Raw genomic sequence first — 21,746 nt, 5'->3', positions numbered from 1 at the left:
TGGCGAGTTAACCGACCGTGCCATGATAGATGACGCCACACGCTGGGCTGTTTACGGGCCCATGTCTCAACAATCTGTAATGCTCAGAGCCGGAGAGTGTGTGCTCAGTGAATCATCAGCCAATCTGCGAACACACTAACTGTTCCACTCTGTCCCTGCATTACAAGCAATTAGCCGGTGCTTGAGGGGAAGAAAAGCAAACAACAACCCAGCTGTGTGTGTGTGTGTATGAGAAACACTGTTTTTTATAATTCAGACACATTAAATCGGTGAAACAAACTGGGTGAAATTATTTAAAATGCTCTACAGTCTGCTTTTCACAGTTGAAGGCCGATTTACACCTCTGTGTAGGTGCAGAGGCTACGCTGTTGTGAGAATCGCAACTGCAATTACACTGCCAAAACACTAGGTGGCAGGGTTTCTAGAGCACGAGAGTCTGTGCTGCATTTCTGCAGCTGCAAGTAGACAAGTATTGAGCTCCGGATATTCTCCTGAAAACTTCCGTAAGGGTTGTATGTGAGAACGCAAATGTCCAAGTCAGTAGCTTGGGACTTTCCAGAGTTTTTCCTGCGTCATGTCCTGCCTCCTGCATTCTCTACAAGAGGTACCTTTACTGAAATACCGATACAACGTAGGACAGAGAGACAACATCGGGAAGATAAGGCGTACGACCATTGAACCGACGAAGGCAGAGTTAGCATGAATTTTTTGCTTGAGTCCTAATGCTCCCAAATGCAATGCTACCGAGTAGACCAATCAGTTGTTGTGGTCTGTATTGTGTAGCGACATTTTTAGTGAGGTGCACGTCTTAAACTGCTTTCAGACAGAATTTAAGAGATTCTTCTTAGAAGGAGGTGTATGCGAGAATGCAAATATCACAGTGAGAGTCTACAGACTTTCTGTGGACTTCCTCCGCCTGACCCCCTCGTATAAAGTCCACAGAAAGTCAGCAAAAGTCAATGTAGGAACACAGCAGGGGATCCCCCACTGGATTCACTGCAACCGAGTTGGGGGGGTTGATTACACTTCTAACATAAGACAGATGTAAAAAGTATTTTTTTTCAAACAAGAAGAGAACAAATATCTCTGGGAGAAATGGCGGCGTCACACACATAGAAGACACAGGCGAAGATGTCAAGAGAGTTTGTGGTGATAAGAGCCGAAAATCCAGACCCAATTCTGCAGAGAACCTCCGCAGGACATGTCTGCAAACCACTATATGTTACGTGACTACATCATGTCTAAGGTGAAACTTCTTCGAAGAGGTATGAACGAGCCTGAACTGTAATACAGTGATCAGTGTTATTGTTCTCGAGTGGCTGCAGAGTCCTTGTGATGCTCAGTCAAAGAAGAAAGATCAGGAAGGAATTTCTCATTTGTGGCCGACAAACAAAGCCAAACTTCCTGAGCAGCCCCCTGCTGTGACGTGCTACTGTACAATACACTGCTGCATTTCTTTCACACACATTAACAGATGAAAGCCTGTGTGATCCAGCTCTGGAAACACTCAGGCCTCTAGAGTCAAAGTTGAGTTTAGTGACTAACAATCCGCAATTTAGGGATCTAAACCACTAATGAACTGATTTTTGGTTTTCTCAGCAACTGTTTTTCTTAAAAATTTCGAATGGTGAGGTCGTATGAACAAATCAGGGAAACCTTTGCAAAGCTGCTTGACAGATCTCTACAGCTCTTTACACACTGGACTAAAATGGCTTTTGTCTTCAGTGGGAAAAGGATCAATCTGTATTTATTCTGGGTCAAATGACTCTGCAGTAGTCAGGGGTATTTATCGGCTACAGCTCCGATCGCCTGTGATGGAAACATGACACCCGGCTGGACGTACACATTTTCGCTCCTTTTTCTCACGAGATGCCATGATGCTTGTCAGGGAGGCAATGACGGCTTGTCGCCAGCGGTAACGTCTGCGACTTAGATACAAATTCTATCTGTCTCTGTTCAATCAGCGCTCGACCATCGTTCAGCTGGCGTTCAGTCTGAAGGGACTGGAGTAAAGATATAAACGAGTCACAGCTGTAACATAGTTCCTGACGTCCAACACACAACAGGAAAAAAACCCTCATCCAGAAAACTAAGAGAGTCAAAAGTAAACAGACACAGGCTGTACAGGAGGAGGAGGGAGACGAGGGTATGGAGGTGGCAGATTGGCTGCAGTTTGCAGTGCTGAGCGGGGTCCTGCAGGGTTTGACTCTCTGAGGAAGGAGACAGATCTGGGGTTTTATGAAGAAGATGGGGCCCAGTGTAACTCTATAAGTCTGGGATATATGTACTGTCTGGGTGGACCCGTGGCTTAGCGCTGCGAATTAATATTCACAGACAACTCATCCTTCCATCTGTGAAGTGACGGCGGAGGGGAGGGTGATGTGGATCAAGGACGATGGAGTTGTAGACATAAAGAGCGAGGCATTAATAAAGAGCCCTGTATTGAAGCGGAGAGAGGAGAGGGGCGGTTACTTCTGAGCGGAAAACAGCATCAGGTTGAGACTCACCTTTAAGACCAGTTCTCTGGCAGAGGGAGACATGAGGATTCGGTCACACCAGGCGGGGCATCTGGTGTTCATGTACTGCTTCCCCTGACTGCTGTCTTCACTGTACGGATAACTGAGGAGACACAATCAGAAATACAGTCACATCTACGGTAATTTATGAGCGTTTAAATGCTATCCAGGTAATAAGGGACTTTATATTCCAGTACGGTGCCGCACAAAGGAGACAATAAAGGAAAGCCCACGAGGAGAGCAATAAATATGATGCATGTGAATCAACAGGGCTGCGGCGGAGTCATAAATATGAGACGTCACGTCATCTGCCTTATCTCAGAGACAGATCAAAATGTTTTCCAGAGAAAACAGGAGGTCCATTAGTATGACCAATCATCTGAGTAATCTCTTGAATCAACACACATGGATAGCTCAATCAAACGCTCTTTCTCTGCCAACTGTACAGGTTGTGAGTGTGTGTGTGTGTGTGTGTGTGTGTGTGTGTGTGTGTGTGTGTGTGTGTGTGTGTGTGTGTGTGTGTGTGTGTGTGTGTTTGTGGGTGAGAGAGAAAGACAATAAAAAAAACGAAGAAGGAGGAATGAGAGAGCTTTAGGAGGAGTGGGCCAGAGGGAGATCCAGTTGCCCATATGTATCGCTACATCCCTACACGGTCATCAAAAACAGATTAGGTGCCGCGGCAAATGGCCAAGAGAGAGGGAGAGAGAGAGATTGTGTCTTGGAACAGCAGTGAACAATCGAATGATTTAAGCGGCGGCAGGGCTGGAGTCGAGAGGGGAGCCATTGAGCTGATACAGATTTACATTGTTGAGAATTCAATTTGCCCCTTCGACTCATCAAAGTGCTTCAGATTTACACGCCACCAATCCAATTTGTTTGTCGGCGCTCATCAGGATGTAAGAGAGGGCTTACATACTGTAATACCAATCCAATTTGCTCCTTCAGTGCCACGCGTGCTAACCGTAGCATAGCACAAAGTGCCTCCTCTGCGAGGATGGTGATATCCTAATGATAAAATAAACACACACGCCACACACACTTCAATTCTTCACACTTACCGAGCTCTGATGGCTTAACTGGACTTTGTGCTGAGGCAGAATGTGTTTGATAAGCATTAAGCCGTGGTTGCTTTATATGTGATTTTATGTGTGCATTCAAATTACTATGTGCCTGATGCTGCTGTCCCAACTAAGGTATTACTAGTTCAAGTGCTAGCATCGCCGTTTTCAGACATGAACTCCTGAGAATGTCCACACAATTGGGTCCAGACTTTCTCCAGAGTTTGCCTTTCACTCATGAACAACGCAGCAGGAGAATCTCCGCTCAGACGCATTCACAACAACACAAAACTCTCCGGAGTATTCAGGTGATGGGTGGTGCAGCATGCAGAGGGAGGAGGTAACATATTAATGCTGCTGCAGAAATCACATGTTTGTGTTTACAGCACATTAACACCACCGCATCACCAAAAGCTCTCTTGACATCTTCGTCCGTGTCTCTTTTGTGCATGGTACAAAGCCTCTCGACTGTGATGAAGCCCTAACATCACCAGTCAATTTATTATAGGGCTGGGCAAGAAAACAATATCAATAATGTAATTTTCATCAATAGCAATATAGAAGACTAATATATATCGATATATTGCTTATCCATTGTGCACAGTAAAGAGATACAACACACAATTGATTTACATCAGATTTATTAAATGTTTTGCTGTTATTATTATTATTAAATAATAATGTGACATTTATTGTGATAATTATCTATATCCACTGACGTGAACACTATTATCTTGGTATGATTTTAACCATATCGACAAGCCCTTCTTTAACGTGAATAAAGTTATGAGAACAAGACGTTAAAAGTAAGTGAGATTCTTCCAGTTAGACTCAAAGTAAAGCTACATTTATCAATGAAAAAAGGTTTTCAGATACTATTGATGACTTTGTGTCATTCGCCACTGTTTGAAAACATATCGCATTTATACATGAACCAAAACACCAGCACTCTGTTTAAATCATCTATATAGCTGATCAATAAGCAGTTTCCCAGTAAAATAAACAAAGAATAAAATAAATAAATATCAATCTTAAATCAGATGAATAAAACTGATTTTATTGGGGATTAGTTATAAAAATGACTAATCCTGAGTGAAACTGTTGAAATGTAATGCAACAGATGACCTATTCGCCCTCAAGAGGATTCTTTGCATAGTGACGACATTGACAATAATACATAGATTACAGTTATTACAATATAATCTATAGATATGTGCTGACAAGTTGACCATTTCTGTAAATAATGTACATACAGTATCTGTCAGTTCGTTTATGGCTGCCCGAGAGAATAGGGTTAAGGCTGGGGCGCCTGTGCGAACCCGAACACACACACACACACACACACACACACACACACACACACACACACACACACACACACACACACACACACACACACACACACACACACACACACACACACACACACACACACACACACACACACACACACACACAGCCCCCACCAGGTGTACAAATAGACCTGCTGAGAGCTACTTAGAGAAGTTCCCTGCCTCCAATTAGCATTAATAGCCCTTAAACCATGGGGGAAATGCATGGGGGTTTTAGTATGCTAATCAAAGTGATCCTGGGATAAAAGAGAATGGAGAAGAGCACGAAGAATAGGATGAGTGACGCAGGGATAGACAGGGAGGCAGAGGAGAGGGGATAAAGATGGATCAGACAGAAAGAGGCAGAGTGAGGGTGAAAGAGAGCAAAGTCTTCAAAGGGCTCGTGGAGCTGCTCGACTTCAGGGTGGCCTGAATACTCCCGCTTCCTGTGGGATGGTGGCCGGCCTCAAACAGCCTGCGAACAATCCTCCTCCTATCAGGGACTCTGTTATAGCTTTATTGACTAACAAGCTGGGGTCATTTTGGTGTTAAAGAGATTGAGAGAAAATCAAGTTTCCCCCCTCACCTCCTTCAAACAATGAACTCCCGCCTGATAGCAAACTTCCCAAAGCACTTCAGCAACAAAACTTTGCTATCGTTCCTTCATTTTTGATGACAGCGAGCCATTGTAAATGCTGATTAAAAAGACTGCACAATGGCCATTAAAGGGCCATTCTGTGTCCCTGTGTGGGCAGGTAGGTTGTTCCCCTTTCTGTTTTACCGCACCCTCCATTGGCTCCAATAGAGATAACAAGTCTTAATGCAACAGCAAACAGTCCAACGGGGCGCTGGGGCCAAAATGATTAATGTGTCTGATTAGCGAGCTCACAAACTTATCGGGGAAGGTAAACGGGCGTGTGGGCTGGAGGCCGTCAGCTCATATCAGACACTTTTTGCCTGCAGCAAGACTAATTACACTAATTAATGGGACAAGCTGATAACTTCAACAATTGTGTACCTGTATAGGAGGGGGAGCTGCACTTCAAGGTATCCACACATAAACATATATGGTGTTCAGATGAAATGAACACGCGCATACACTGAGGTAAGTTTGTTAGTTTTTGTCTCCAAGTTCTGATGTGAAAGCCCTCTTGTATTTAGACTTGTAAATAGTAATGACATTAGTCCTGTTGTTGTGTTGAACTGTGGAGTTAGGAGTATGGAAAACACCTTTTTTCTCTTCTAGGAGACTGTTCAGGGTCTTTGAATGGTGGAAGGGTCAGATCCAGGGAGAGAGCCAGGTGACTGGGGCCCAGCTCATCATGAGGACCCTATTGTCAGCACCAGCACAGAGGATGGAGCCACAGGCAGCGAAGCCCAAGATATATATAGATATGTTTATGTGTGTATTTAATAATAATTGAGAGTCCCACAATCACAGGTAAAATGGACATATTGCCACGTCATTCTGACAGGGATGTTAAGGAGTTAATGTGTTCTGTTCTTGTAAGCAATTAGGAATAACATGTACCTCTCACTTCCTAAACTTAATTCATGCACCAGAGCCAAATTGTTCTTACATTTTTGACTTTAACTGGTGGTTCACAACATCATGAAATTCATACATTCTATGACATGTGGATAGTTTTGTTGAGAGAGAGGTCTTGTCTACACGACTGTGGATATTTCTTTATAAAGAAATCTTTACACTACCTTTAAAAAATAAACAATTACTTCCACGCGACCTTCATTTTACGGAATATCGCCATCTAGACGTGAACACAAAAATGACTACAAAGGCTCAAACAAGCAGACCAGTAGGTGATGATAACGTCTACACCACCGATCCATTAAATACGAGAAAAGAACACTGTGGTTCAAGAACTATCGGGCGAGGGAAATGAATGTCACTAATGTGGTGCAGTAATGTTAAATGTAGCTGCAAACTTGTAAGAAACAAGTACAAACCATTAATAGCTCCCATAGTTGTTTTTCTGGCTAATGGTTATTACACGAGGCAGCAGTGGGCATGCGCAAAGTAAACTGGGATGTCATTGTTTCCTAAATACTCACAGTACTCCAGTACACACAGAAACATAGAAACCAGGGTTTTTGAAAATCTGCACTACGGAAGGCGTTTGTGAAAATCTGTTTTAGTGACTGTTTTGTCTTATTTTGAAGGTCATTTAATTTAAGGCCACAATATTTAGTGATCAAGTACAGTCTTTTGAAATCTGGTTGCATCAAGTAAAGCCGTATTCCAAATGAACACAGTTATGATAACTCAAATCTGTGGGTTCACTTCGTTAAAGTGGAATAATCAAGAGCTGATGAAAATCAGTCAGCATGCAGAAATGAGACTTGTTTGTCAGTGTTGTTTTGTACACTATTCTCCCACAATGCAGTGCACAAAGGAAATGAAGGAGCTGCTCAGAACTGGACAACAAAACTCTAAACTAAGCCTGGAATGAGGTGAAATTGAAAACAAACAATATCAATGAAATATTTGTAAAACCATTTTACTGTCGCTATTTTTACAAATTGCACAACCTGCTAACCTGCTACATTAGCATGTATCTAATGCCCAAACTGAATAAAACTGGTACAAAGCATCTTTGTCTTTATGCAGAGTCGGTGAAGGTTCAAAAGTGAGAGAGCTAAAAAGATCTCTACATCCAGGACACCTAGTATAAAGATTAGTCTCACACTTTCTTGACAGTGCATAACAAGCTGTCATGTTCCAGAGTAAAACTGACTAGAGAAAAGTTTCTGACCGACATCAGTGTTGAATAATGACATCGACACTGCTGATTGATTGATGACTGAAATATTTGTGTCTTTGTCTCTCACTGGTGTTTATGGTCTTTTACAGCCATCCCCTGTTGTGTGAGGCTGATTCTATGAATACTGTTTTGCCGTTGGTTCTTTTGTGTTGCTGACCACATCTCAGATGAGACGTGTGTGTACAGTCGCACATTGAGCCCCTCCAGCAGCCATCGAGAGCTCATTCATTCATGCTTGGTTTGGGGTTTAATGTTTGACTTGGCTGCTGACACATTACTCACATGCGTTCCGGTCGATGTCAGCTTGTTTGTCTTCCAACAGTAAAAAAAAAAAAACAGCGAGCACAGGCTACACCTGTGTCATCCAGCCTCACCCAGTCGAGGGTGAGGCTCTTGGGACATACGTTACTGTAATTTACAAGCTACTGTATTTACACACACACCAATACAATTGACAATAAAAAAGATTAAAAAGATAAAATGCTGCATATAAAATGCAGGCCAGACGACAATCTTCATTGAGACTGGACACTCAGTCCTGGAATGGATATTATTACAACCTGACAGTGCTTCCTGTCTGACAGTGCTTCCTGTTCCCATTCCTGATCTCTTCTTTTCGCCCCTCTCCTCGTTTCTCTCCTCTCAACCCAGCAGACGTCTAGATGACTTTGCACCCTGAGGCTACGTCCATACTAATATGTTGGGGAAAAAAAGACTTTTTTAAAATGAAAACAAACTGTCCACACAAGTCTTTTAACTCTGCATCAGTAATAATCTCTGTTCATACCAATACACCCAAAACGTATACCATTCACGTACACTGGGCATATGCGTGCCGGTGTAGACAGGAAGTAGATTGTCTACTCTGTTGTAGCTTAAGCCATTTTCAGACATGAACTCCGGAGGATGTCCAGAGAATTGTGTCCAGACTTTTTCCAGAGTTTGCCTTTCACATATGAACAAGGCAGCAGGAAATTCTTCAGTCAAACGCATTAACAACAACACAGAAATCTCTGGGGTGTTCAGGTGAGGGATGGTGCAGGACGCAGGACATAACGTATAAATTCTGCGGAGGCGATCACGTGTTTGTTTACAGCACATCAACAACAGCGTTGGCTCTTATTAACAAACGCTATCCTGACAGCTTTGTCTTCTACATGTATGGCACCGCATTTTCACTTTTGTGTCTGTCATGTGATAGAATCATCATCAACACACCTACTCGCTTGCAGTTAATCCCACGGAGGATCTCCTGCTGTGTTCTCACATGAGCTCATTTGGACATTCTTCAGAGTTGTTACTAGGGGGCAGGCAGGAGAAACTCCTGGAGATTTGCGTTCACACATACGTCATCAGAATTTCCAGAGATTCTCCGGAGTTCAGTGCATGTCTGAAAGCAGCTTTAATTACAGAAAACTACCAGCAGTAAGTGTTTACAGCATTTTATATTCGCAGTGGGTAATGGAGCCGTGACTGATAAGAACCAATCAGGAAGCAAATGCGGGTGACTGCATTATTCATCCATACTTAAACGCAGCCCCAGTGTTTTCAAACTACAACAGAGCTAAAGGCATTTCCAAACTTCTCAATTTAAGTCATTTGAGTAGTTTTCTTTCAAAACTAAAACGTAGTAGTGTGGAGGTAGCTTGAGTCCAGTTCTGTCAGAGGTTTCTTCTTGTCTCAAAGCGCTTGCTCATGGGGTAAAATATTGTGTTTATCTCCATCTATTAATGTTAGTTCTTGACCTTACTCTGTATTAAGCCTCAAGATAATACATGTTATAATTGGTACTACTGTACATAAGTCAAATTGAATTGACTTGACAGCTCCAGCCCAGGTGTTCTGCTCCTATCTCTTGATCAAAAGCTAATACCTTGTTCAACATCATGACAAATGAGGCTATTCGCTTGCTCATTTTTTAATGAGGGCAATAACAACTTGTTAAATACAGGCAGGGCTAGCAGCTACAGATAAGAGTCATAGTATCTGAGACATGGGGTCAAGGGTTCATTGTGGGAGGTTGGAGCGGCCAGTGCTGGGCTGGCATTGGCTAAAAAGTTGGAAACTGCGGGTTTCGAACGACTCCCTGCCTCTAAGGCTGTGTTTGTTTGCCGTTGTCAAGGGAGGCTTGACAAAACACACGCACACGCAAACGCACGCACAGATTCAAAAAGATCGGCCAAATGCTATCAATAAAGCTGGATGTTTGCTTCAGTTTGTAGAGCTGGGAGGCTGCAGGCACAACATTGGCATAGTGCAGTACAAACAGAGTGAAATGCCATCAATAGCTCATGGCTCACAGCCTGCTGGGCTTCAGCTATGACATGTTCTGCCTTTAGCTGCTCTAAATGAAGACGAGAAGACACAGATGGCATCCATTTGATTCTCTCCATGTAAGAGTGTTTCAAACAAAGCCTCCCACTCAGTGGCATCATCCCAGACAAGAGGCAATGACACATGACAGCGAACAATCTTCAGCTATTATCGCCACAATGGACCCTCATCACTTTCACAGGCTCTCTAGTAGTTAGAATGATGGATGCGCTGATGGTTGTAAAACAATGTTCCTGTTCAGTAGATCAGCCTGTAACGCTGGATCCCGCTGTGGCGCCGAGCCAACACGAGCCACACACTTACAGTAGCTCGGACGCAGTGCTATGACCAAACGTTGTCATTAAACGTACCTCTGTGGGGCCGTATATGGTGCCTCTGCTCCAGTATAGCAAGGCTGTTCACAGTGCAGAGAACAAAAAGCCTCCTTCATATAGGATAGGGCTATAGGAATAATGTTTTCACAGTGAAATAGGGTAATAAGGGTGACATCATCCGTACATGCCTTCAGAGGCCAGGAGTGTTGTGGGAAGAGTGTTGTTCACAGAACAATGACAGTGACTGTGTACAGGAGAGCCATCTGTGGGAGCACTTCCTATGAGCTCCAAAGGAGTCTTGAGGAATTCTCCACTGCCCTGATAATTCACTCATATGCACTTATTAGCAGTTATTGAGGAGCTGGCAGGCAGCCATTAGTGCCACCAAAAACCTCTCTCATCTGAGGCGCAAAGTCATTCTGACCTTCCTCTTTCACCAACCTGTGAATGTTGTAGACTTTCCCAGCTCGTCCTCACCGACCTGCAGCTTTAAGAAATGTTAGCCAACATGAAGACGCTGTTCTCAGGGTGCTTCCCAAACAGTGAAGACACAACTGTTTATGTTTCTGTCTCCTCACTGGCCTCACCTCCTGACCTCCGGGCCACACTCTGGTCCCCTGCTTCTTTCCAAAGTCTAGACTTGACAAACACATGGGACTGGAGCCATCCTGTTAGGTCTAACACCTTCCCAGCTTTCCATATGTGCTTAAGGAGAGGTTTGGCTAAGCCATGGACTAAATGGAAAAAGTGCCAGAGAGATATGAATCTTGTCACTCTGCTAGCCAATTCCCAAAATGTACATTTTTTGGTTGGCATCCGAACATTTTAAAAATCCAAGTTTTCCAGGTCCAATGACAAATGTCAGTGTATTCATGTAACTGCAAGAGGCTCATACGTTTTTGTTGCATCTTGCACGACGCAACAAAAACACAACAAAAAAAGCTGTTGAATGTTGTTCCCCACACTATACCTCATCGTGTTAAAACACATCAACCCTTCTCATTGACGCATAAACTCCTGGCGTCCACACTTTCAGAGCCCCTAAAACTGAGAAATTGGAAAAACGCTGCTGACTCTGTTTTAGTTTGAAAACTCTGGTTCAGTGTCTTAGTCTGATCGAGCAGAAACAAACATTTTTGGAAATGATTCGTCAGGCTCCTATGACACGGTAATTAACTGCCAATGTGTGATAATCAATTACAATCGTTGCTGACTCTGTTGTCTTTGCTAACAGCTGTTGTGCGGTTAATGATACAACTGCTTAAATGCGTAAATGACAAGCTAGTACTCGGACAATCTTTGACAATTCCAGAGGCGTTTTCAGCACGTAATGGAGCGCCGGTTTTAGGTAACGTTTTCAGGCATGTTGGTATGAACAGGGATTCAAACTGAAAGAAACCGTTTTAGTTTGAAAATGCCATATCCAAATGAACACGTAGTAGTATGGTTGTAGCCTAAGTAAATAATTGTAGCCGATAAAGGATGGGGGTTCACACATTTTCCTGTTGGCCAAGAAATCCTAATTTCCACGTTTTGTTGCCCTTACAAAGATCCATATATAGACATCTGTGAACATGCATACATAACAACCTGTAATGCCGTAATGTAATTGCAGTGACACTAGCTGTATCTCGCTCGTATCCAGATCTTGGCTCTCCTCCTCCTTTACAGACACAGATATGGGACAGCAGCCATCTTACTCTCCTCCTCCTCCTCTGTCTTCTACCCGCCAGCTCTTTTCTCCCTGCACAACTTCCACACCATGTCGCTGCCATGAAATCACTCATGATTTGTCCATTGATGGAGTTGTCCCGCTGCTCTGATGTCACTCAAAATCTCCCTCAAAGCCCATTCCCAGTAACCATGTTACAGGCAGAATACATTCTTCCACTGCTCCCTGATCGTCCACGGCTTTTCCTTCTGAAGCCGGGGTCCCGATTCAATTTTTGCATCGATCTCGTGCAAAAAAAGGGCAAAGAAATCAGATCAGGAGAGTACTAAAAGCTTTCCTCTAAATCAATCAAAATACATGAATAAGTTACTTTTGCCTTAGTATGTTTTAGGGGATATTACCTTTATTATGCCATTTCAAGTATGAAATCAAAAGAACCATAATGTAGAGTAAAACTTACCATAATCTTCAGTCAAATGGCCGCACTGTAGCCTATGCAGAGATAATGATATAATGGCTGGTTGGAGGCTCATACATTACGCCTGATGGAGAAACTACGTCTAAATAAATGATTGGTTTCTGATTAATAGACTCATCCATTCTCTCTCAGAACACTGGCTATGAAAACCATGCACGGGCTCCTGTGTATGACTGTAAGTGCACGCATGAGTCGTACCGCGGCTGATCAGTGCGCGGCAGCCGCCTGGCTCCAGGTCCAACTGTGACGAGGCCCGGGCAAATTCCTCACCCCAGTGCCCAAGTACTTTGACTAGTCACGGCCAACTTTGACCGACGACTTCTTGAAAGTAAAACGATATGCATTTCGAAGCTTTGGAGGGGAAGAATTCATGTGTGTGCATTTATAGGGACAGAGATGTATGTCTGCCGAACCTGGATGTAGGTTGCATGAGACGAGCTGCTGACCACTGATGCTTCAGCTGTAGTTAGCTGCTAAAAAATATAAAGCTGCAGATACAATTTTCTGCACCGCGGCTGCAGCTACATATGTTTGTCCATCGGTAAATTTATTATCCACCTGACAGCATGTCTCATTTTGTGACAACTTCTTACCCGGCGCCGGACAACAGACAGAATTAACTTGCAGATTAAATGTTTGTGACTACTATTGATTTATAGATTTGAACAAAAGTGAGCCGTGTGCGTGCATGAGTGAGTGTGTGTGTGTGTGTGTGTGTGTGTGTCACTGAGGGTGTGTTCCGATGGCCTGCATTAAAAAGAGTAATAACCTCACAGATGGTGAGGGGCTGGTCCGGTGCAGGCAATGTGATGGAGAACAATCCTTGAGGCTTGATTGCTCAAGGAGCACAAGGCAGACCTGACAGGGGGAGGGGTATCAGTATATGTGTGTGTGTGTGTAGGGTGTGTGTGTATGTGAGAAGTGGGAGGAGGGGGTTGTTTAAGTTTAACTAGGCCACTGCTACCCATTACAAGGCCGACAATGTGGCTTGTTCCACACACACAGAGTAGATCAAATCAAATTTCATACGCTGCTCCTGGGTTTCATCCATTTGATTCATCATCAGTATGAGTATGAGAGAATCATTTGCATTCTTCCTCAGCAGCACATTCATTCCTCCCTGTGGAGAGATGATTCAGTATTATATGGATAGGTGCAAAAGTCAGCCAGTGTAAAAGGACAATAAATCCACCTGTCACTTATGCAAAGTGATGTAAATGGGGTCCCTGATTAAGACACAGAGTCATTTAAAAAACAGGGACTGGAAGAACCTTGACACACACTCACTCTCTCTCACACACACACATTTTGATAGCTCCGTGTATTTCATGCCCTCTCTCACACACAGACACACACACACTCTAAAATCCCCCACCGCCCCGCGCCTGCCACTAGAGCAGTTTATCAAGTAATTATTGTTTGATTACAGCGTTTCATTATCTGCACTGATTGAGTCACAACCGACGGCAAAGGTCAAGCACCATTAACGCGCTGCTCCCGAAACATATTTCCACGCCGGCCGCATGTTTGCCCTCCCTCTCCTCTGAAAGGGCTAATTGCAAATGCATTTGTTTGAGGAAGAGGAGAGGAGACCACCCGCTCCAATTTCCCCCAAGTCCCACTGAGACGGAATACCAATGCCGCTCAAAGCCAACGCACAGCGACAAACACAACACACACGCACACACACATGTACGCAGATACACATGGGAGCAGTTTGGGACCATATCCAATTGTACTTAAAAACTGATACCCATCAAGCACAGATCTAAACAGCTTTCATGAAACCATTTTGGACAAAGAGGGGGACGACCGACTCCTTCTGATTTTACATATTAATAATAACTCCTTACGGCCAAGGTCTGGTGAACATGATCACTGCATTTACCAACATGTGGCTCTTTCCTGAGGCTTCAGGTTTGCTCTAGTCATGTCGTTTCATTCTGTCATTTCCTAAAATAATTAGGAATAATTTAAAATGACTCTCACGAGAGTCATTTTAAAAATAAATGGTTTCCACAGGAAAGAAAGGTCGTTATTATGTCATTAATGCTGCTCCATAAAATCCATAAAGAAGACACATTTTGAAACTACCAGTAACAAACCAGAAGAAGTTATTCTTTTACTGGTTTGTAAGTGGTGTAGATGTATATTTTGAGAAACTGTCCTCTGTAAATGATATTTACTTTAAATTAAAAACATCTGTGTTACAGGCCCATCAAGTCTTTGTTTGGTAGATGCAACTCAACCTTTGGGCATAATCACTTCTCATCTCATTATGTAATTGAAAGATATGTACAATGTTTATTCATTCATGTAAATGTTATTATTATAATGATTTTTAAGACATTTAAAATTAAAGACCAGTAAGATCAAACATGGAACATCTAAAAATTCATGTCATCCCACAGTGGCTCAAAATGACGAGACTCAACAGCCCTGATCTCCAAAGATGATAAAGACCCTGAATGTCTCCACCTATAACTACTATGTAATCCATTCAACGGTTGAAGAGATATTTCACTGTAAAACCAAAGACAGCCAACCCCATGCAAGGGGAACAGTCAGTGCCATAGGTTTACAAGGAATTCGTCCTCTGGGGACCTTGAATGTCAACATTTCATGTAGTTGAGATTTTTCACTCACGACCAAAGTGGTGGAAAGGAAGACAGACAGATACACCGGCAGTGCCACACAGAGCCATGCTGCTCAAGTGGCTAAAAAGATGCAGGACATGATATCAATGCCGGAACGTCAGAGAGTAGGATCAAATTTGAGACACTATTCATATCACCCCGGACACATGCTATGCCAGGTATAAACAGGGCCTGAGACTAGTGTTGGGTTGTAGATGTTAGTAGTGTGAACACAAAGTTGTCGTACCTGGGTGGGAATGAGAGCTCCAGCTCATGCAGCCGATCCTTGAACACCAACAGCTCCTTGTCAAACACTAAAAGCTATGGAAAAAAAAAAGAACAGGAATAAAGAGAGAAAAGTTTAAATTATTTGTTCTTGTTTTTACATTGTTACATATTCAGTGAGACTGAATTACGATTGGTCAGCCGCATGTATCTGCAGGACCTTGATACCATGGCTCCTCACCACGATCACCACTGTGCAGACTCTCGCTCCAAATGTGCAAGATGGCAACGCTACTAAACACAATATTTTAGATTAATGCTTGTACAATGGGAGGAAGCGGAAATGCGTTGTCCATCTTTATATACAGTCTATGGTACAAATAAACAGTTTTCCACTGTAGACTTCGGAGCAGTTCCATGTCCTTCTGAGTCATTTTTATGATAAACTATATGTGTTCATTCCTGTTTTGAAATTGTCTTTAGAAAAATAAATAGGGTTTTCCCAACGTACAGAGACATGTCAAGACAATTCACTGACAATTTCAAGCCTGTTTTGACTCAGACACTTTAATTTGATGTCTCATCCTAACTGACACTAGAAGTCAATACTCTTCTATTTCCAGGCCTCGGCCTCAGTAAGTTGTAGACAAGAATACATAGAAAAAAACTGAATTGACAAGGATTTTTGGGCTGATTGAGTTACATCTAACACTGCCCAAAACTGACAGCAGCTGACCAGTTGTGTGTGTTCCTTCTGGGGGGGGGGTCTCTCTCTCCGCACTAACCGTGCATCCACACACTCTTCATCAATCATGTCTCCTCACCCAGCTGTACTCTCTCACTAGAGTGTACACACACACTTTCCCCAGTTTCCCCCCTTTCACAAAACCCATAAATCATTAGTGAGAAGTGCAATTAGCGGCTGCTTGTACACATTAATTATCTGGGAGATGAACAGGTAGCTCGGGCACCTGCATGACTGCCTCACTGAGAGACTGACAGTGACGTTTCCCAGCAACCCTGGCGGACCTCGCGCTAGGCCCACCCTTTCCTTTCAGACAGGAAGACATCAGGATGGAGGCGAGGCATGTTCGGTTACTGGTAAATTGGGCTATTGTGCATGTTTCAAACACCGGGCTACAATTATGGCCCGACGAAGACCTCATCCTGAAGTAAGGCAGCTTGACGTTAATGACATTACATTGGTGTAATACATGCAGCGATGTGTTGACGGATACATGATGAAATATCAACGTGGTGCACATGGGGAATGTTCGGGAAGGACGTTCTCGCAAAGTGGAGACATGGGAGGAGGGAGGTGGGTGTCATACGAGTATTATTACATCAGCAGAAGGTAACTACAGTCTTCCATCTACACTGACATATTTATGTTGTGCATGTGTGACCATCCACACATTGTTTGTCTCCACGTGACCGTCGAGTACGCCCGCAAATAAGCCAGAGTCGAGTAAGTGCGTTCACGATGACGCTATGTGTTTGTGTGTGTGTGTGTGTGTGTGTGTGTGTGTGTGTGTGTGTGTGTGTGTGTGTGTGTGTGATTGTGTGTCAGTGGTGTAGAACAGTGGCCATTACTTGCAGGCAGAGGGGCCTCCCAGTCAGAGTCTCAGAGGTTCAGGAGGGCAGATGTGTGGCATTCATCAAACTCACACTGCCGGGGTCACAGGAGAGACTCACACACTGTGGATGAGGGATGGCAGAGCAGGGGATGCAACCCCACGCTCCACTGTACACCCCGTTTTACCATCCACCCTCTAGTGTGTGTGTGTGTGTGTGTGTGTGTGTGTGTGTGTGTGTGTGTGTGTGTGTGTGTGTGTGTGTGTGTGTAGTCTGTGATGCCTTTATCAATTTTGATATTTGAGCGTTTACAGAAATCTGAAAAACAGTGTCAATAAACAGAATATATATTTTATATATTAACCATATTTTATATCAATAGTTACACAATATATATTGTTTAATGTGATAATGACAGTCAGTGTCAAGTAAGCGCTTTCCCTTCATGCACAATACATATGCAGTTTAAAAAAAACAATCTGCTTCTCATTTCTAGCCCACACTGTTTTTTTCCCATTAGTTATTATTTGCTTCATTATTTGATTCATTACCTGTACGGAGGTAGATGATTAAGCTAACAAAAGCCTCACGTGTTGGTTAAAAAACACTACCTCTTACTGACTTTTCAATATTTTAAACTTTTACCAGCATTGATGAAGACATTCCTCCCATGATGCCACGGTATAAAACTATTATCTAACATTACATTGATCTCATTTCTGGAGATGCTTCACGCTCCAGGTCTAAACTGTCATCTGTGTAATTGTTGTCCGACAGTTATCACTTGTCCACTTCATATTTGCAGTTGTCTAAGCTGGGCAGCTCCCAGGTAATGGAATGTCAGCGAGAGTCATTTGTTCCCTGAGTTTGTCCTTCAGGCGCCGTCTCTTCTCGGGCCTGGTGCAGATTTAACAAGGCACTTAACAGTCCGTTGCCTGTGAAGAGGCACAGCTTTAAAGACAAAAGTCTGCAAACAGAAGTCTCCTGTTTGCTATAAATGCCACAGATTACTGTGCAGGAAAGACTGTAACACGATTGGTTGTAGCACATATGTGCTCTGTACCTATTTTTAGGGAAAGATACAATTTACTGTAAGTAAATAATGTAATATTTAGCTATACTTAATTATGCTTTGTATATAGAGTGAGGATACAGAGCCTAACAGGTCCAATAGGGTCAGGGTCAATTTTCTTTAAATGATATTCAGGCTTCATGTGCCTGTAATCACCAAACACACCGGGCTCGGGTCAGGTTTGGAGACAAAAAACAAAATCCATGTCAGTTTCTCAGCTTGTTAGTTTTCACTCTGGTTCGGAGAGAAAATTGCACCTACGATCTATTTCCCAAATGGTTGCTAAGCTATGATTGAACAATTGCTGTTCAGTTCAGTAGCAATGAATCAACAATGAACAATAACTTTAATTCATTTTAAAGACTGTTTTTAATGTTTTAAAGAAAAATTATATATATGATGATATTTTAGAGTTCCAAGAAAAACTGTGAAATGTCATATCTTTATTTTGGGCATTTCTTTGCTGAAGTTTCTTGTTACTTACTGGCTACAGCTGATATATTGACCCAGCGGATTTATCAGTGAATGTGTGTGTGTGTACAATATATTGAGCTGCAGCCTGGGACAAAGGTATTGGGAAATCAATAATTGAGACTTTTGTTTATGTACACATGTGTATCTATGATCACAGGTGTGATTCTGTTTGTTTGAGGTAAATCACCTGGGATTATGAGTGTGTGACACAGTTTAAACAGCAGGGGATGAGCAACATATGGCTGTGTGTATCTACGGAGTGTGGGGCTTAAGTGACTGTTGAGTAATTCATTCAGGTGAATGGAAAAGCCTGCGGCCACAAATTTCACGCTACATTTCATCCCAGGTCAATTAAGCATAATGCTCCGCCACTCTGGTAGGTCGGTAGTAAAAATAAAAAAAGAAGCTTATATTGGTTGGAGGCCTCATGACTTTATACAGCCAGGACGAGGCAGAAGTGACCTTGGGCGTCGGGGAGGAAGTGGCGCGAGATGCTGCTGCTCTGGCAATATCACAGAGGGACAAAGATGAAGAAGTGTCTGGGTAAAAACTACCCTGTCATAGGCTCAAATTTCTGACTGCTTCGATGATCAGTGCGCTCTTAAATCAAAGTGGTCGTGATGGTTCACAGGCAGGAAGTTGAAGGAGGGGGAAAAAAGAGGGAACATGAGGTCTCTGGCCCCCGACTGTCCCTCCCCTCAGCGTGCTGGCGGACCGTCCACCACCTGTAATTGTGCTTTGATTTACGCGTTGTCAAATATCTCCTGTGACAACACCTGCCACCATTAAAACCCATCAATAAATGTTGGGGTGAAAGGTCATTTAATTTGATTTTTACACCTCACACTTGGCTTTCATTGCAGGGGCCATATTTTTCCTTCTTTTTATGGCATCTTCATTATTTTGTGTGGAAAAGCGATAAACTGTCACTGACGGGGGGAGGGGGGGGGCTGATTGGTACTGGGAGCGGCCAAACCAAACAAAACAACACTGTGCTCTTATTTTCATGTCTGTTAAAGCATGTAGTAGAGAGGAATGAGATTAGATGAGGACTGAGTTCTGATATACTGATCAGGAAATGACGACAAATGGCTCTCCACACACTTTTGACTTTTTCAGCACAGAGACATTGCTAGAAGATTGGAATATCAATGGGATTATCGACTAAACAAACCTGGGCAATGGCAGCTTACTGTGCGTGTGTGCTATTCTGATGAGGCTAAATAAGCAGTCGATACTCTCCTGAAGTAGAATAGAGGACAAGCTAAAGGAAAAGACATATCCCCAATGCAGAATCACTTTATATAAGCCCGCTTTAAATCCTTTAAGGTCAGATTTCATTAAGCTCGGCTTCTGCATTGCCACTTAGGCGCTTTGACGGGTAAAATATGAAAGAACTTTGGATTTGAAGCAGCATTTGTTCTTTTTTATGTCCCTCTCATGTTTAAAATGGTCTCTGGGCTTGTGAGTAATGCGGAGGACGACGCCGCCGGCATGACAAGGAGAGGCAGGCCAGACAGAAAGGTTCATCACTTACTACAGCCAGTACACAAACACACCCTCCTCTCCCGCTCCCCCATCTGCCGACACCACGCTGATAAAATTACAATAAAGAGATACTGAAACAAAATCAATGGGGACGGCCCTGTGGGTGTGTGCTCCCGGAGAGGGAGAAAGTGTGCGGATCCGAGGGCGCACACGGCACAAGCATGCACGGCGCGCATGCGTGCACACACCCATACACAATCACGCTACTCCCGTCTCTCCGCCGGAGCAAGGCCCCGCGGTGCCCCTTGACGCCACGAAAGCCCAGAAAATTTAATCTTCCCAAATACTCATCAGGGCTCTCCATCGTCCCGCCGTGACAGCGCTGGGGATAATTAATTATACAATTTCGATGGGAATATCGACTAAACAAACCTATTAATCATAGCAAAAGTCAATAGGCATGGACACATTCAATCATGTCCTGGCCAATGATTACTCCTCTCAAAATACAATAATTATTTTCAAGAGCTGCCTCGAATTAAATTTCTGTCAAGCCGGTACAAGTCTCACAGTTGATGAAGGATGCAATGGATTTCCCCCCCCCCCTTCCCCAGTGGAGGAGTGTGAGGAGGAACATTTATCCTTTTGGAAAGGTAGTTTGTTTTATAAGGATCATAACATGGTGTGTTTAACTAGACCATGACCATCAGATTATCTCTGATGCCCCCATTATGTCATCCATCTTGTCTGCCTCGGTGGGGGGGGGAGGAGGAGGAGGAGGAGGAGGAGGAGGAGGAGGAGGAGGGAGAAGGAAACGAGGGGGTACCTCAGCCTCCTACAGCTACTGTTACACATTCTAGGTATTTCTGCTGATCACAGTCAGTGATGTCTAACAGTACAATGTGCAGGGTCAATAAGTGCCAGCATCTCTGTCTTCAGGCTCCATCTTTGCTTAATCAGTTGAATCATGTCCTTCGCTGCTATTTTGGTGGTGGCCTGTTAATATGCTTTGACAGGGGAGATAGAAGTGATAAAATAATATTCATCCAGGTAATGTGTTGATTATTTCTCAAAAAAATGACAAACCTCCCATTGGTGAGTCCCACTTTTTACCAAAGATAATACATAATTAAGTAATGCTTTATTTTATTTAATTTTTTTCTAATTCTAATTTTAGACTTTTCTGTGACTGAAAACTTATTTGACACCAATTATATTGTCCTGATGTAGTTTTGGTGGTAAACAAAAGTAAAAAAAATCCCTTATCGTATGAATGGGCATGCAAACACAAAAATACTAAATGTACATTTTATATATAATTACCTACAGCACATAATCTACACAGAAATGAAATGCATATCACACACATGAGACAGTAATTGAGTTGAGATGTGGTACATTAATACACTTGAACCTGACCTAGACATCCATAACTGGGTTAGATGGAAGAAATCAATATGAATAAGGACATTTTGGAATATGGAACAAATGTGCAAAATAATGGCTTGTAATTGTAAATGTAATTTTAAGCCTTTTTTAAGACCATAATGAATACAATTTAAGATCCATGTCATGTACGACACATATGAAGAAATTTCGGAGTCCCAGAATTACACTTCCCCATAATTGAGTAACGTTGGAACTACTAAAAGTACTAACAAACATGGAGATGTTACAAAGTATGCATGCAGCCAAATTATAAAATCATTTAAAAGTGTGATGAAGTAGTGTTAACGTAATTAAGACCTACCTAAACATATTTAAGACCTAGTACGTAATATTTGAACATT

The 21,746-nt window shown here is 42.9% G+C and overlaps 1 protein-coding gene across 2 annotated transcripts in view; it reads right to left on the bottom strand.

The window, feature by feature from the left end:
- LOC118119362 (inositol polyphosphate-5-phosphatase A) overlaps positions 1 to 21,746 on the bottom strand; it is a 149,982-nt gene that overhangs the window by 5,049 nt on the left and 123,187 nt on the right. For both annotated transcript variants that reach the window (XM_035173266.2, XM_035173267.2), the window contains exons 12-13: positions 15,370 to 15,443; positions 2,508 to 2,619 (exon numbers count right to left, since the gene is read on the bottom strand). In XM_035173266.2, the coding sequence (XP_035029157.1) occupies positions 2,508 to 2,619; positions 15,370 to 15,443 (186 nt within the window). The remainder of the gene's footprint in view (positions 1 to 2,507; positions 2,620 to 15,369; positions 15,444 to 21,746) is intronic.

This window comes from Hippoglossus stenolepis, chromosome 12 (assembly GCF_022539355.2).
Source record: "Hippoglossus stenolepis isolate QCI-W04-F060 chromosome 12, HSTE1.2, whole genome shotgun sequence".
In the NCBI taxonomy this organism is placed as follows: Eukaryota; Metazoa; Chordata; class Actinopteri; order Pleuronectiformes; family Pleuronectidae; genus Hippoglossus; species Hippoglossus stenolepis.
Note: the sequence above shows the minus strand (reverse complement) of the source record. Positions and strands in the feature narration are given on the sequence as shown.